This window comes from Pectinophora gossypiella, chromosome 3, assembly GCF_024362695.1.
Source record: "Pectinophora gossypiella chromosome 3, ilPecGoss1.1, whole genome shotgun sequence".
Classification (NCBI taxonomy): Eukaryota; Metazoa; Arthropoda; class Insecta; order Lepidoptera; family Gelechiidae; genus Pectinophora; species Pectinophora gossypiella.
Window position 1 is genome coordinate 6,082,102 of NC_065406.1, and position 15,864 is coordinate 6,097,965.

Genomic DNA, 15,864 nt, shown 5'->3' on the forward strand with positions numbered 1-15,864 from the left:
ATAGGAGTTGCAGTACAACGGGTACAAATCGTTGCGAAGCCTGCGACTGCTACAGGAGGTGTTTAACCTAGTATACTAGTTAACCTCGCTGCGAGGCAGCCAGGAATTATTTCACACATAACGGGCCAGCCATGAGTCCAAATTCAAAGTTTATCATTGCGAAGTGCTTGCGATTAAACGGGAGAGTACTGTGCGATCATTAGACCTCGAGAATGTTGGCAAGGCAATCGTCTTTTTGTGTACCTGAATTTTCTTGATCTTTTTTTTCTTTGATATTCGGATTCTTATTTGCCTATAAGCAACATGACTAGCATTTTTATTATGAAAAAAATCTCGCGATACCGAGCTTGACTATGACCGAGAGCTTAAATTAATATATATTTTAAGGAAACCTATAAAATATGAAATCGTTGTAATGCTTTAATTGATCCCCGGAAAGAAATATATAATATTTTTTAAGAAGCTTACGTGCAAATAAGCGCCCGAATGTGCGATAAATCAAAATAGCCAATATTTAAAATAGCTATAAATATTATGATACTTTTAGTTTAAAACAATATTTAGAAAATCTTAAAGAAAATATTATATTAGCCGAATAACCGGATATCCGGATCATCTTCTACCGTGTGGGTTGTGAGGTGGATTACCAACCTCATCAACCCTGGTGTCAGGGTTACTATTGAGCCGCCAAAGGATCCTGACATGACTCACGTAACGACTAAGTACTTACATCAGTAAGTAGTAACCGGGACCAACGGCTTAACCTCTCATCTGCCGGAACGCGGATCTCGACCAGACACAATGTAAAATCTATTGTGTCTGGTATCTCGGCAGATGAGAGGTTAACGTGCCTTCCGAAGCACGGATCGTCTTACTTTCGGACAATTAGGTGATCAGCCTGTAATGTCCTAACCAAACTAGTGATGACAAAGTGATTTTTGTGATATGTCCCCACCGAAATTCGAATCCGGGACCTCCGGATCGTGAGCCCAACGCTCAACCACTGGGCCGCCCTCGGAGGCTCCGGATAATAAAAAACATATAATTCGTTTTATTCGGATACTAAAATAAAAAAAAATAAAGGATAATGCAAGCCCTAAGGTATAGTGCACAGACCTCAGGCACAGCAGACAAAGAGACCAGATCAAGTAGAGATGCTACGCGTATTGTGTAAGCTGGTCACACTGGCACCTGGCCCAAAGAACTTGATTCCAGGCCATACATAACCTTTAAAAAAAGAAATGGGCGAAATAAAAAAAGTAAAAAAATGACATTGACAAAATACTTCTGATTTTTTTCAATTTTCTTTGTAAAATGTTATTCACATGTTTTTCTTTGCACGTGGATTTATGATTATAAAAGTTTTATTCAATCAGGTTTCTCAGGCAGGTTTACCGATAAACCTTGTTACCGAAGACAGCAAACATTCGGATGAGTAATAATTGCGAAACGGGAGTACGTACTACATACACTCATTTCTTAGTTATAAAATATATTGTTCTAATTATACTCAACAAACACTTTATAATAAATTTTATATTATAGGGGTCGGATTGAAGTAACTCATAAATTCAATCATTTATTACCCTGTGCCTGTTGTATATTGGAGCTATGCTTGTCATAATGTCGCTTTTTGCGATGTATTAGGTATTCTCTGGTTCTTGGGACGGTAGAACGGAAAATAGAACCATTAAAGCAGAGTATATGTTTATAGAAAAATAAATGTACTATCGGTACCTAGTAGTAGTAGTGATGATGAGTATCAAAACTTTAAAAAGTATTTGTTTTCCAGTCTGGGGGGGCATCTATTACGCCATCGGCAAGGCCGAGTATTCATAGCACGTGCAGAAATTGTCCATTAACTAGCATAGAAGGCATGGCTCGCTATGGTTTGAAAAACAAAGAGTCAAAGCAAAAAGAGACACAGTCACAGGCTAACACCAGTACTGAAGGCAGAGACGTAGTAGATAATGTACAAAGGTATGTACATTTTTAATTAAGATATATAAATAAAATGAATCAAACAGGAAAAGTTGGTTAATCAAGAAACTATTTTTCATTAGACATGTCAATAACGTAATTAATGTATTTTTAAATGTAATGTATAACATTATTTAAAAACATGTAGTTATTTAATTAACAAAGAATTATTTAATTTTAGCAAGTTTTTGCATACATCAAGTCCAGTGAACGCAAGACGCAATGTCAAAAGAAATTCAGTGGAATTAACAAACTCACCATGTACCAATTATTCTGATGACGAGTAAGTTTTTAGATAATACTGATTGTCATCTAAGTAAAATAACTTATCTAATCTATATAAATATGAAGGATATACTTTTGTCCTCCAAAAAAACCTATTTTTCATGGCTTCATGAGCTATGATCATTTTCAATCACACATTTCAATATATCAACTTAAGTTTTGCAGCACATTACCATCTCTTCAGTATTTACTAAATTCATAATAAAATTATCAATTTACATTCATAATACCTATTCATTGCATCTTTTTAAAACTACTGCAACATCATTACTTATCATTTTTAATAACAGTCACATCATTCCATTCATTACTTTGCTTATGGCGCTACAGCAGTTGTGTCTAATATTAGATGATGAGCTGGTAATGTTTGTTTAATTGCAGTTGTGTGCTTGCCAAATCTGTACCTTCGTACCTCCCATCATATTCCCTTTACAGAGATGAATTTATATGGCCACACAGTTATACAAATGAGTCTGCTAACAGCACCAGCTCTCAATTCTGCAATGAAAGGTCATACAGACAAAATGAGTCAAATTACGAATCAATTCATGGAACACCTATAAGACATCAGCAGCCTAGTGAAATACAAACACCATCACAACAGTCACCTGTGGTTTTACTAGGAGTGCTGGTGTCTGTGATAGCTGTAATAGGTGCATCATATTATGGCTATGTCCCTGATGAAATTGGCAAAGTATTGCCTGATATATTCCCAGCTACTACAACAAACTTCTACAACAGTGCAAAATTCCACAATGACATGAATAGCCTTGGGCAGAAATATAAAATTGCGGATAACTCTATCTTGAAGATACAAACAGGTATGTAGAATTGCATATTACATTGATTTCCCTTTTTTTGCATATTACATATTAGAATATAGATGGTGATGAGGATACTTAGATCATCATGCAATGAATATTCCTTTAGACTATTCCAATCGGGAATAGAGTCAGTCGGCTTCTGTTATATTATTAATGATATATTTTCAGGCATATCCACAATATTAGAAAGACAAGACACAGGCTCATTTGTGTTTGTATACAAGAGTAACCAAATCAATTTTGATTCAGAGGAATTTGATAGTTTTATGAACTCTATTGCAACTACTGCTGCAAAATATTTACGTAAGTTATTTTAATTACATTATTGGTGTGATTACAGGTTGTCTTCTATCAATTTGTGACTCTGGCCATATCTGTAGGACCATGGACATGAATTACATTTTTTTTTTTCAGGAAATGACAGTACACAAGTTCGGCATATTGTAGTAGATGGATCAAAACTGGAAATGCGTGTCCACAGTGAATTGATAAACAAGTACCGTGATGAAGTCACAAAAACTGGGGTGATGTTAGTAAGGGAGCTGGATGAAGTCCCATCATCACTTGCCATGGCCTTCCATTACTACTGTGATGAATACAATCCACTGGTCAAGAAAAGTGCTATATTCTTCACTTTAGATATGACCAAATGTTCTCTTAATCCAGGTATAGTAAAAAACACCTACTGCTACTAGGTACTTACATTATTGTTTAACAAATTGACAATCAATTAACTTGATTATTCAAATATACCTTTTTTTCAGTTGAACAAAAACCAACTCATGCTATGATAGAGAAATGCCTTCAGAAGAAGTGGGCTGGAGTGCCAGAAGACAATATTAGACCATTACTCAATAGAGTAGTTAGCACTGTAGTGGATATTGGTGGTGATTAAATTACTAGTATTTCTTTGCAACATAAATAAGATTGTTTACACCACACTTTTAGGTGTAAATACCCCATTGTCACATAATGGGGTTACATAGGTACACACTTTACTACTCCTTGGTGTTGGTGGAGTGCAATTGCAATAGGCAGTATTACAAAACAAATAGGTACTCATTTTTTATTAAGGCCTAATGTGCAAGTACAGAAAAAAATTAATGTCACTTAATATATAATAATAAAACATTGCATACATATACCTGTATTACAAAAAAATTCGATACAATCCAGTGATCGCAAAATTAGTTTTTATCATCAAATTGAGGAAAGTATAATAGGACCATACATTGAGATATTTCCCCAAAAAGTATCAATTTTTATCAAAAAATGAAAAGGTAACAAATAGAATACCAGTCTCCAGTAAACCAAGACTGAATGCCTTTAATATTAGAAATTTATATTAAAATTATTGTTTTTTTTATAACTTATTATATTGGTTATTATTACTTATTACATTAACCTGTTAAGAATTATAAATTAAGGTGAAAATTTATATTGTAATAAATATACATTTCATTTTGAAACATTCTTATTTATTTCAATCAAACTTTACTTAAATGTTACACATGATTACTATGCTATCTTATTTGGTATCAGTAGTTATTGTATAGGCCAGAGTGCACTTTGGTCGGACGTGTTGAGATCTGGTGTGTCATTGAGATCATCTAGGCTGTCGGGCTCCAACTCATTGTTATTCCTCGCTGGAGAGTATGACGTTCTGAGCTCTTCCTCCTCATCTTCATCATGAGACTCCTCCGATTCATCAGACTCATCATTTCCTAGTAAATTGAACAATGAAACACTACATAATAAAGTCAAAACCTGTATTATTCTCATTTTTGTGGATTCAGAAGAATGGAAGAACATTTTATCTTAATTATAATTTTTTTTATGAAATTAATAATTGTGGTTCACAAATTGAATTGCATAAAATTAAAGACAAACAATACCTTCCTCTTCATCCGTGTCAGCTTCTTCCTCCATAGGTTCAGGATCGGTTTTACCCAGAGGTGCACGCTTCATATATTGTTGACCAATGGAACTCAGCTGTAAATATAATTATTTAGACTGTTAACTAGGCACCTCCTGTCAAAACATTTGCATATCAGAGAAGTGTCGGCATAGGAGAGCAAGGATTTAAAATCGCACAGAATCGCAATTTCTCTTTAAGTTAAACGTTAAAAACTTGTACCCAATGTTGGTTGGCTTGCTCCAAAGCAGTAAGCTCTGCTTCCTCATCGCACGGACTGTCGGCGTTGAACCATTTGGAATCAACTAGCCTGGGAGTTAGTACTGGAAAAGGAATATTCATTTTGTTTCTTTTTGCGTCGGTTATTAAAAGAAAATCAAAAAAGATATTTAGAAAATGCGCTTCGAACAGCTTCGATTTTTTTTTTTTTTGTTTTGGTTTTCCCCGAAGGGTAAGGCAAAGGGAACTATGCCCATACAGCCATGTCTGACGTATTTTTTTTCTTGATGATTAATGAAATGATGAAAGGTGATGATGATGAAACCTAAGCCCCCACCCTCGGAGTAGACTCCTACTCCGAACCCCAAACGAATCAACTCAAAAGTCCGCATAAACTTTTGAGTCATGAAGCGGCCTCCCGGCACGAAGCGAAAATAGGCAGATACACCTTGTCCATTGAATACTCCAATATAATAACACTCGCGAATGTCTTCCGACTAACTTAATGCGATCATTAACCACAAAACACCACTTCGTATTAATTATTTAGATTACTCAATGAAGAAAGCAACTGTCCCGTTCCCGTTTCCCGCCGAAAAGCCCGAACAGCTTCGAATTATTTGTTTTGATTTTTCTTTTCTTTTTATCTGTCAATTTCAAACTTGACAATAGTGTTGCCCATCGATAGTCGACTATCGATAGTCAGTCAATAGTCTCGCTCGCTAGTGTCGATAGTATTGCAGTATATACGTCGCCGCACGGTGAGCTGAAAATCGGCTTTCAAGGACTTAGGGAATTCAATTTTCAAGTGTTGGTTTTTTGCCGGATAATGGTGCTTATACCGTCCGTCGTTCGTCGTGTACATACCGTCTTTAGTTTATTTTAAGTTATACCTGTCATTTTTTTATCCGCCGAAAAGGGAACGGACGGGTAATAGACATAAAATTTATGGAAAACACGTCAATTTTAAGCAGAAATTTAAAAAACCCTTCCAAAATTTTATATTGGCCAATAACCCGACAAAATTAAGTTGACGGCACACGTCAAACGGATTGCATATGAGCAAGATACCTACTTTATTCGCCGGGGTTATTCATTTATTTTGAATTAACAGTTGTCAATCATCCGTCTCTTTCCTTTTCGGCAGATATGAATATGACGGGTATAAATAACTTCTGCAGGAATTGAATGTTTTTACTCAAATATTAATTAAATAATATATTTAAAAAAATATGAAAATAATAGGGGTAATTTAGATAATACAAATTATTTCTAATCTAATGAAACAAATAACGTAACATAACGTATTGGTACAATAATTAATACATAGGTATTATAAGAATTCTCGTCAGACTCCAATAGGCTAGTTTCCAATAAAGTCAAATCACCTACTTTTTACACGAAATTACTATGGAATTTGTATAAAAAAGTTAAGATATGTACACACTGTGACATCATAGAAAAACGGGATAAAATGTCGGGTTTATTATTACATTTTTCCTGATTAAAATAAATAAATAAATTAAATAGCAAAAAAGAAAATATTTTTCGTTAGTTTTACTCTCTCTCTATTTAAGAGCTGCGCTCTTGTCGGTGGAGTAACCGCCATTCCTCTCTTCTTCCCGCCAAAACCTTCACCTCCCGATACGACACGACCTGCACCTTCTCTTTTATTTGTTTCATAACTTATTTATTATTATTATGTTTATTAGTTTCTCTTTTATTAGTTTTACACCTGTCTTTATTTAGTAAACAGAATTTCATAATTTATTTATCTTGAACTCAGTACACGACCCCATTCTAAGTCAGAAGCCTGTATGAATGTGATATATTATTATCTAAAATCTCATTTGATGATTAATGAATAATTTTAATGTTAATAAAATCTCGACACGAGCTGAATTGAAACAATCCAGGGCAAAATTTGCGGTCCCACTTTTTACCTGGATTATGCATACCAATTACAATTGCTTCCTACCATTGGGGTCGAAAGATGCAGTTGCTCATGACGACATTGAATATCTAGAGTCGAAAATGAATGTAAAATATCGTAGTTCTGGCGAATTTTGTAACGTAATAAGCTTGTCATTTTTCCTTGTTTTATCTATGATTTCATCAATAATATTTAACTCCCTAAACACCCTAAAGACATTCCTGAAGAAAAATCTTAGGATCCCTTTCATGCACTATACACCAGGGAGTGTAGAGGCATTTGTTGACCGAACTAAGTAGTCAAGATAAGACCCTTTTTCTCGGGAACTCGTGGAAGTCAAGTTGAAATTAAAATCGAATATAATCAATAGTTGGTAAACTGATCGTGACCTATTTCGATATATGGTATGGTGACAATAATTCTTCAACTTCAACGGCAAAGTCAAAGCATCAGAACTCTCGGTGTGCGAGTGGGACTCCTAACTAACTAGATTAAGTTGGATATCATATTATGAAGAAAGGGCTTTTTTTTGCACATTTTTTTTTCTTTTTTAACTTTTAAAGACAGCCATTTTAAAGAAGCCAGTTCTTTTTTAACTAATAAGCATTTACTTAAATATTTAGCTAATAAAAAAACAAAATTTCTGTCCCTGCCTTTTTTTCTAATCGGAGCCAGAATTGTTCCACATAATGTCATAAATTTCCAACCGGGATTCATAGCGAGTCAATTTTTTATTATCATTTACTATTGGCATAATTATAAACTCGAGAAATACGCAGAATTTTTCTTCCTAATAGATTATTAACTGTGTTACAAGCGTTTATTGATAAACTTACAGAACTCTCTGTGCGTAAAAGTTTACTTTTGAGCATAGTCAAAACCAACTTGGATTCTATGGAGAGTTTTGATGAAGCTGCTAATCGTGGTTTGAAAGCAGTTAAGATGAAATACCGGTACCGGTGTGAAATTTTACGGTATCGGTTTTCTATTTGTCTGTTGTATATCACCGCTATCAACTCCTGCTGATAACTACAGCAACATCGACCCCTCGGGAGTTCAAACTTTCGGTGGACCTTAAACACTGAAGTATTTAGGTATGTAATTTACGGATATTTACATATAGCTATCGCAATACCAATCTGTGAACCCGACAGAAATATAAACGAAGTACCTAAGCAATGATTTTTTCTGCGACACACATTAGAAAATCAAGATGAGGGCCTCCTTTTACTCCCTCCTGTTAGAATTATTTTTTTAAACATTGTGCTGAAACACGTTCACACTTATGTGAGGTTTAACTTCTAAGTTCATAAAATGTTAAGTAGGTAACGTTTCATTAAGATAGATAAATTAATTGCTTTTAGCAATAAGGCCGCCGATTGTACTTCTCTTGTCACATTTGTAATCGTGTTTAGTGTTGTGTTTATATGTGTAATAAAGCGTTTTTGTATTGTATTGCATAAATTATTCGAAGTAGTAAAATCTTCGTTACCTACCCTTAATTGTGGGGAAAAATACAATCTTACATGATCTTAATTTCTGTTAAAATGTGAATTTAGTACTGAACCTGTGCTACTAATTGCCTCAACCGAATACCATTTTATGTTTTGAGATCGAAAATCAAAAACCAATAAAACACCTCGAGGATCGCATTCGGCAAGAACTGAAAACTAGATGTTATCGCAATCACAAACAAAGATTTAACGAGCGTTTGTTCATTGTTATTTCCGTAAACATAACGAGATAGGCAAGCAGCGTGTTTTATGCATGATAGCAAATCAACTATCGTCCCGTCATCCATGAAATTAAAGTCACTAACGAATATTTTTGCATACAGTATCACAATATGTGTTCACATTTCAACTGGATGCTTATTGTTCTCCTATGGGTACGTATAAGTAATTACGTGTTAAATAAACGACATCAATGACGAACAAAGACTGTACCCACTACTGCACTTAAAAATAATAAATGATAATAAGAATTCAAAATATGAATAAGCAAAAATGAAAATAACAATATTTGAATCTATCTTTCAATATATTTACGAGTTATTTAGAAAAAGACTTATAATGAAACGAATGTACTTTCAGATTCAAACCGTAAAAGCTATGTCATTAATGACTCCTATTCAACATTCATATTTCTTGGATAATAGTGGTCCTGATAATGATGTCGCAGATTTTATCGTATCTAAAGGATACTTACCAAGTGAAAAGGATCTGCCTAAAACCTCAGTTGTAAAAAACGTTGGTATGTACAAGTGTATTAATTTAGTATAGATACTTTCACCTACTTAGGTACATCATCTATTTACATATAAAGTATAAACCCCTATGTTAAATTTATATTTTTGCTTATAAGTATTGTATTTCAGAAAATGATGTAACATATTTGTTATCTAAATTATCTGACGAGGAACTCATCAAATTATTAAATGATCAACCTAAAAAAGCTGTGTACGATATTAACGATATAGTTAGAGCGGCTGTTGATACAAAAACTCAACCAGACAATGTGTTAACTTCACACAACACAGTTCCAATGCTAGAGAGGGAACAAGATAATAGCAAGTTTAGTCTCAACCTCGAACAGAATAAACCTCTAGCGTCTTATAAAAATAACAGATTTCGAACTGTGGCCGACAGAAATAACGGACAAGAGGCTTACTTTCGCCTTGACGACAAACGTGTAGATGGCTTTTCCCTTAAAAGTGATGCAGATCCTAATTATGCAGCTCTTCAGAAGTTAAACAACATGCTATACAGTCGTCCCCAAGAGGAATTAGAAAAGAGTGAAGAAGATGACGAAAGAAGGGAACTGCTATTTGATGTTTTAGTAGCACAATTAAAAACACTTTGCTGTAAGAAAAGTAAATCTAGCAAAGTCCGTTCTGATAGTAAAAAGAATACTATAAAAGCTGCACTTAGTGACCTACTTCCGCAAGAGTCATTATATCCTAAATCATATACATCGGACTTAAAACCTCCACAGAGAGTGGATATCAACGGTAATGAATATATGTTCCTTATAATAAATGACGAAATAAAAGGTAATGGCAGTGAAGAGCTAATATCAGTAGACCCTGAGAGCCTTGAAAAGAATAGTAGCGTGTTATTACTGGGGCCAATATCGACTCCTCTTACGAATAGTCAGCTAAAATCAGTTGTAAGTATCAAACTTATTAAGTAATTATAGCAACTTACACCTCTGAATAGCAAATAATTATCAATTATTTTATGTCTTTTCAGATGACTCGCATATCCAATGAATTGTCAAAACCAGATTATTTACCACTGCTACAACAAATTGCTGATGGCACGTTGAGTGGAAGCAATATAAAATTGATGAAAAGTTTAATCTCCGGGCCGGAGACAAGACGGTATATTAAACCTCACAGGTGTAATCATCAGTCTCGACTTGCCAAAATATATGGCGGGCCCAAGTGGCTAATTTGCACAGGATACTTAAATTTGAATACACCGAGTTTGTACGACTAAAAAAACTAAGACTTTCTTTTATAAAATAATAATATTATGAATCCGAATTCCAAAGTAAAATAGATGATTCAGCAAAGTTCAGTAAGTATTCTTCTTTTTCGGCTGCAAATCCATTTTCGGTCGTACAGTAATTGGCGAGTTGTAATTTTTGCGTGGTGCGTTTATAGTTGTAAGGCCGGTTTAAAGCCATTTAAACCAATCCGTTTAAGACGAGAAATAAAACGTTTAAAACCGGAATCAACCATTTATTTCGGTTTAAAACGGCTGCTGTTGATGACTATGTTTTTCTTAATTATAACTACATTTTCTTGATTTTACCGAGGTAGGGATTGAACGGAGTACCTATAAACTGTGTAAAGAATTTTTGAATGTGTAATAATATTGATAATAAATAATATACTGAACGTGTTTAGTTCTATAGGTACTTTCTATTGATATTCTAAACTAATAAAATGAAACATGACGTCAAGTGACCAAAAATTGCCCATAATGAAGTTTAAAACGGCAATATTAGGTTTAAAACGTTTTAAATCGGTTGTTTTACATCTACGTATAGGTGCGTTTGTAGAGTTCTTTTGCACCTATACTACTACTACTACCACCACTACTACTACTACTGTTTACCATATGGTGTGCAATAAATACTTTGACTTTGACTTTTTATGTATGTAAGTGGGTTTGCAATATCAATGATCATTTAAAGTAAGTATATTGATATTTTTGATGTCTTCAATACATTTTCAGTAAAACAAATTAGAAAGAATTGGTTCAAAGTGGACCAGCTAATTTCGGTCATTAATACTACTTGATTGGGTAGTTTTGTAGGTCAAATACAACTAGATAAAGACAGATCTAAAAGTGACAAAAACCTTCTTCTTTTTTTATTTCCAGGCTATGTTCACCAAAACAATATAGATGGCGTTGTACAGCTTTAACGTGATAAATAGCTATTTTCTCGGCTATATAATAGGGTAAAAAACAAGAGAAATACTAATATGGTAAAGTTGGAAACAACCAGTCAAATCAGCACGAAATTACTATGGAATTTATATGAAAAAGCATAGAAAAATAAGAAAAAATGGCGTACTAATAATGAGGGACTTTCCAGGCTACATTAGTCAAAAACAATATAGATGGCTCTGTACAGTTTTTTCTTCGTTTAACCTTCTATTTTCATGGATAACAGACATAATGCACCTTTTATCTTTTATCTTTTGTTCACAAGCAGGGCTAACATGCGCAACGTGATAAAATTATCGATCGATTCAAAATTTTCCCCTAACATACGTGATTTTGATCGCATTTTGACAGAACGACATGATTTATTTGGGTTCACATATTAACACCACAGATCATTTATTATAATAGCACTGTTAGCCCTTCAGATCGCTTTTTTTTGACGTGACTTATTGTAGATTTGCCGCAGATGGCATTAACTACTTGGGCGGATAAATGGGGAGCGCTGAAGGGTCTCACCCGGTACAACGTTTAAGACAACAGACCTGAGGGTGCCCAGTTGGGCGCGAAACTCGGCTCAGGGCGTCGTCTCAGAGGAAAAATATTTGGAATAATTAATCGACCCTAGTGGGTCGATAGCGATTAGCGCTGATTGAGGGAAGTCGTCGACCACGCCGGTGGGGTCGGTATCGGGGTCCTAAAGTGTTTGGTGTCGCGAGGTGATTGGCTGCCTCTATCGCTAGAGTAATCGGGTCGTCAGGATCGTATAGGTACTACGTCCTTCGGACGCCCTTACTTTACAGTACCATCCCTAAGCGGGATGTATTCGGAAGCCGCAACTACCAGGGGATTTGGGTGGTGCGGAGGAGAATCGAAAAACGTTTTGAAGCTAATTCGATTGGGCAATGGTGAGCAGGCCTAGGTCAATGTGCAGATTTTCATTGCGAAGGAACCACGGGGCTCCCGTGGCTATCCGCATGAAACGATTTTGTATTACCTGTAGACGGTGGATTTGAGAGGGACTCGCGTGCGTGAGCGAAAACTACCCCCGCATAGGTCATGATCGGACGGATGCAAGTCGTGTAGATTTTTACCTTATTCCTAAGGGACAATTTACTACGCTTGTTAAGGAGACAATGAAGACGGCCCATTACAAACACGGCGTGATCGCGCACACGTTTGATATACTTAGATAGCGCACACGTTTGATATGATATAGTAGCGACAGGTTTTTTAAGTTTAATCTACTAGAGATATGTTCAACAATACGGTGCACTTGTTGAACGCAGGAGTGTTTGGTTCTAAAACCAAACTGCTCTGGTGGAATAAGACTTGGATTCCGGTAGCAAATATGAGCCGCTCATAAATCTTCTTATGGGGCGGTAACTCGAAAGTTCGTTTTTAGGTTTTCCAGGCTTTGGTATACCAATTACAATTGCTTCTTTCCACTACGGTGAAAAGACGCAGTTGCTCATGGCGACGTTGAGTATTGCCGTTAGATTCGTGATACCGTCTGAGCCAGGGGTTTTTCGGGTATGAAATCTTTTGATGATACCCCTTCAGATCGCTGACAACCTGTCTCCGTAGAGAATTAGATAAAATTGCAGTGGCCACCCATGACCCAACAAGTCATGACCCCCCATGACGCAAAGATTATTCCTTATTCTATGCTCAAAGGGGGCTTTTTGGCGGGAAAGTGAACGGAAAGTTCATTGAATAATCTAAATAATTAATAAGAAGTGGTATTTTGTGGTTAATGATCGCATTAAGTTAGTCGAAAAATATTCGCGATAGTTTTAGACATCGGAATATTAAATAAACAAAGTGTACCTATCTATTTTCGCTCGATGCAAGTCTCAAGACTATATCGTGACCCTTATATAAGTTAAAACAAATATTTGAATTTGGAAAGTTTACTCCGCTGACTTTCAACACCTACAGAAAAAAACCTATACATACAGCCTTTTTATAAATTCGACTAGAAGTATTTTTATTCATTTTTAGACCAACTCTTTTTATTCATTATTTTTACTCTTTGCGCAACTGTTTATGTATTTCAAACTAAATTGTGTTGTATGAAGCTGTACATTTGACTTAATTCCAAATCTAGATTAATATTTTTATCGCAAATTGTGACGCATTAGTGATTAAAATGCCAAGTATAATCCGCCTCGTAAAGATACAACGTCGCATCTGTGCGATTGAAATTTCTAGTCTTTGCCAGTAAATACCGCGTGCATCTTACTAAGTACATCACGTGTTCGCAAAAACTACTCTCTGATACCAAACCGGTCCGTAGCCGGCTCCACATCGGCGCGTAGGCACAATAATTCGATCCCAATTTTATCGGATCTTTCTGCCACATTCAGCAAAATAAGCCGCTTCATAACTCAAAAGTTTATGTGGACTTCAGAGTTAATTTGTTTGCGAGGGCTTAGGTTTCATCATTCATCGTCATTTCACTAATCATCAAGAAAAAAATACATAATACTTGGCTGTATGGACATAGGTCCCTTTGCCTTGCCCTTCGGGGAAAAAAACCAAAAAAGTACTCAAAGGGGTTCGGAGACAAGCTCACGGCGCAACTGTCTCCACCACAGGTCTCCACTCATTCTGATGTAAAATGAAATGCGTTTTCTTCACTATTTTTATTTTTGATTTTTACGAAAATGGTTTGACTTTCCAGATAGATGTAGTACTTACTAGGTACTTACCCATAAATGTTAATATTGAGTTTCATAGTTATTTGATAGTTCGAGATTTGATCTATCTCACTCAACTAGCAGTCTAATATGGAGTGGGGGACTGTCCTACACGCCAAAATCAATCATATCATATTAATCTCGATACTTAATAATCATGTTGGTAGGTAGTTTTATTACTTATTAAGCAAACAAAATATCTGAGTAGGTACCTAGTATTTATTTCTTACGACAAACACATGATAATATGTGATCATTAACTAAGCCACATGCTTGCATAAAAGCGTAACAAATTGTTGAACCAACATACTTAAATCCTTTCTTCTTCAAGGCTATTGAAAGACTTATTGACTCTTCACTCTCAGTCGGAACATCTTTGCTATTATTCCAGTTGTTTACAATTGGTTCATTATTTACAAAGTTCCATATGAAATGGGAAAAGTCTTCACCCATTTCTTCCATTTTTATAAAACATTTGGCATTATTTATTATTGCTTCAATTTTGCCATTGTGTCTTACAATTCCTGGATTATTTATATAATTTGATATTTCTTTTTGTTTCAGTCTGGCAACTATGTGTGGATCAAAATTAAAAAATAATTTTCTATAATTGTCTCTTTTCTTCAAGATAGTTAGCCATGACAAACCAGCTTGTTGTCCTTCTAAACAGAGCATTTCTAACAACCGAATGCTGTTGTACTCAGGATTGCCCCATTCTTCATCATGATATCTAATATATTCAGGATCTTTAGTCAACCATTCGCATCTGACTACATCACAGTTTTCATCGGTATTCATCATAGTTATCTATTTTAATTCTTAAACGTTTACTGAGAATTGTTTTGTGTTGAGATTTTGTAATGTGTATTATTCTGACGAAAATTAATGTTTATATCCTGGATCTTAGGTTAGCGGTTAAGTACTTAGTAGTTTCAACAAAGTTTCAATTATTCCGTTGTATGAGCAAATTCTGAATAATTTATGTCATCACGCACCTTAATTATTTATAAACACTACAAAGTCGGCAAATCTTGGAGAAAGACGCAGAACGAGAATATCTACTAGTGTTGCCGCTCGATAGCGCCATAGCGCCCTATCGATAGTTTTCGATCGAACTATCGATAGTTAAAAAATGAAAAACTATTAATACTATCGATATCTATCTATCTATTGTTTTCTCGTCATACAGCGCATTGGGCCACACTGTAATGTTGTATATACCTTAATAAATAAATAATGATGGCCTAGGCCGATTGTGTAGAGGTGCTATTATATCGGGCAGTGTACATTTTTTTTTTTTGTTTTGGTTTTCCCAAAGACCTTGTATAGAATAGACGGATAATATTTTAGAGTGACGATCAAACTATCACAGCTCTCTTTCTTCCCTATGGCAACAATCTCTGTGGAAAAAAGAAACAAACATAGACAAACACCGCTGTCTAGAACGTCAGTGTTTAACGTTTTGAGATGTTGTGGTAGTCAGCTGGATACCAAACCTGCCGTTAGTTTTTTGGTGTTTTGGGACATTATTTTAACTTTTTATATAAAC

General features: G+C 35.1%; 4 protein-coding genes across 5 annotated transcripts; 2 read left to right on the top strand and 2 right to left on the bottom strand.

Moving 5' to 3' along the window:
- Positions 1 to 1,253: 1,253 nt before the first annotated feature.
- On the top strand, positions 1,254 to 4,558 carry LOC126381441 (uncharacterized). Of its 2 annotated transcripts, none has more exons than XM_050030915.1 (7): positions 1,254 to 1,455; positions 1,793 to 1,980; positions 2,162 to 2,263; positions 2,647 to 3,086; positions 3,258 to 3,392; positions 3,504 to 3,755; positions 3,854 to 4,558. In XM_050030915.1, exons 1-7 carry the CDS (start codon positions 1,432 to 1,434, stop codon positions 3,982 to 3,984), a joined length of 1,272 nt encoding a protein of 423 aa, XP_049886872.1. In that variant the 5' UTR covers positions 1,254 to 1,431; the 3' UTR covers positions 3,985 to 4,558. The 2 variants fall into 2 exon arrangements, with proteins under 2 accessions (XP_049886872.1, XP_049886879.1); XM_050030922.1 differs by having other exon boundaries at positions 2,701 to 3,086.
- On the bottom strand, positions 4,546 to 5,446 carry LOC126381586 (anaphase-promoting complex subunit 15B-like). Its single transcript, XM_050031052.1, has 3 exons — positions 5,227 to 5,446; positions 4,985 to 5,081; positions 4,546 to 4,813 (listed from the first exon to the last, which is right to left on the bottom strand). The coding sequence occupies exons 1-3, from the start codon at positions 5,344 to 5,346 to the stop codon at positions 4,635 to 4,637; spliced, it is 396 nt and encodes a 131-aa protein (XP_049887009.1). The 5' UTR covers positions 5,347 to 5,446; the 3' UTR covers positions 4,546 to 4,634.
- A 438-nt stretch (positions 5,447 to 5,884) lies between these two features.
- On the top strand, positions 5,885 to 11,015 carry LOC126381453 (uncharacterized). The gene is made up of 5 exons (XM_050030930.1): positions 5,885 to 5,984; positions 8,904 to 9,044; positions 9,250 to 9,409; positions 9,534 to 10,324; positions 10,408 to 11,015. The coding sequence occupies exons 2-5, from the start codon at positions 9,003 to 9,005 to the stop codon at positions 10,654 to 10,656; spliced, it is 1,242 nt and encodes a 413-aa protein (XP_049886887.1). The 5' UTR covers positions 5,885 to 5,984; positions 8,904 to 9,002; the 3' UTR covers positions 10,657 to 11,015.
- A 3,501-nt stretch (positions 11,016 to 14,516) lies between these two features.
- On the bottom strand, positions 14,517 to 15,398 carry LOC126381550 (DNA-3-methyladenine glycosylase 1-like). Its single transcript, XM_050031026.1, has one exon. The coding sequence runs from the start codon at positions 15,114 to 15,116 to the stop codon at positions 14,535 to 14,537; it is 582 nt and encodes a 193-aa protein (XP_049886983.1). The 5' UTR covers positions 15,117 to 15,398; the 3' UTR covers positions 14,517 to 14,534.
- Between the last annotated feature and the right edge of the window lie 466 nt (positions 15,399 to 15,864).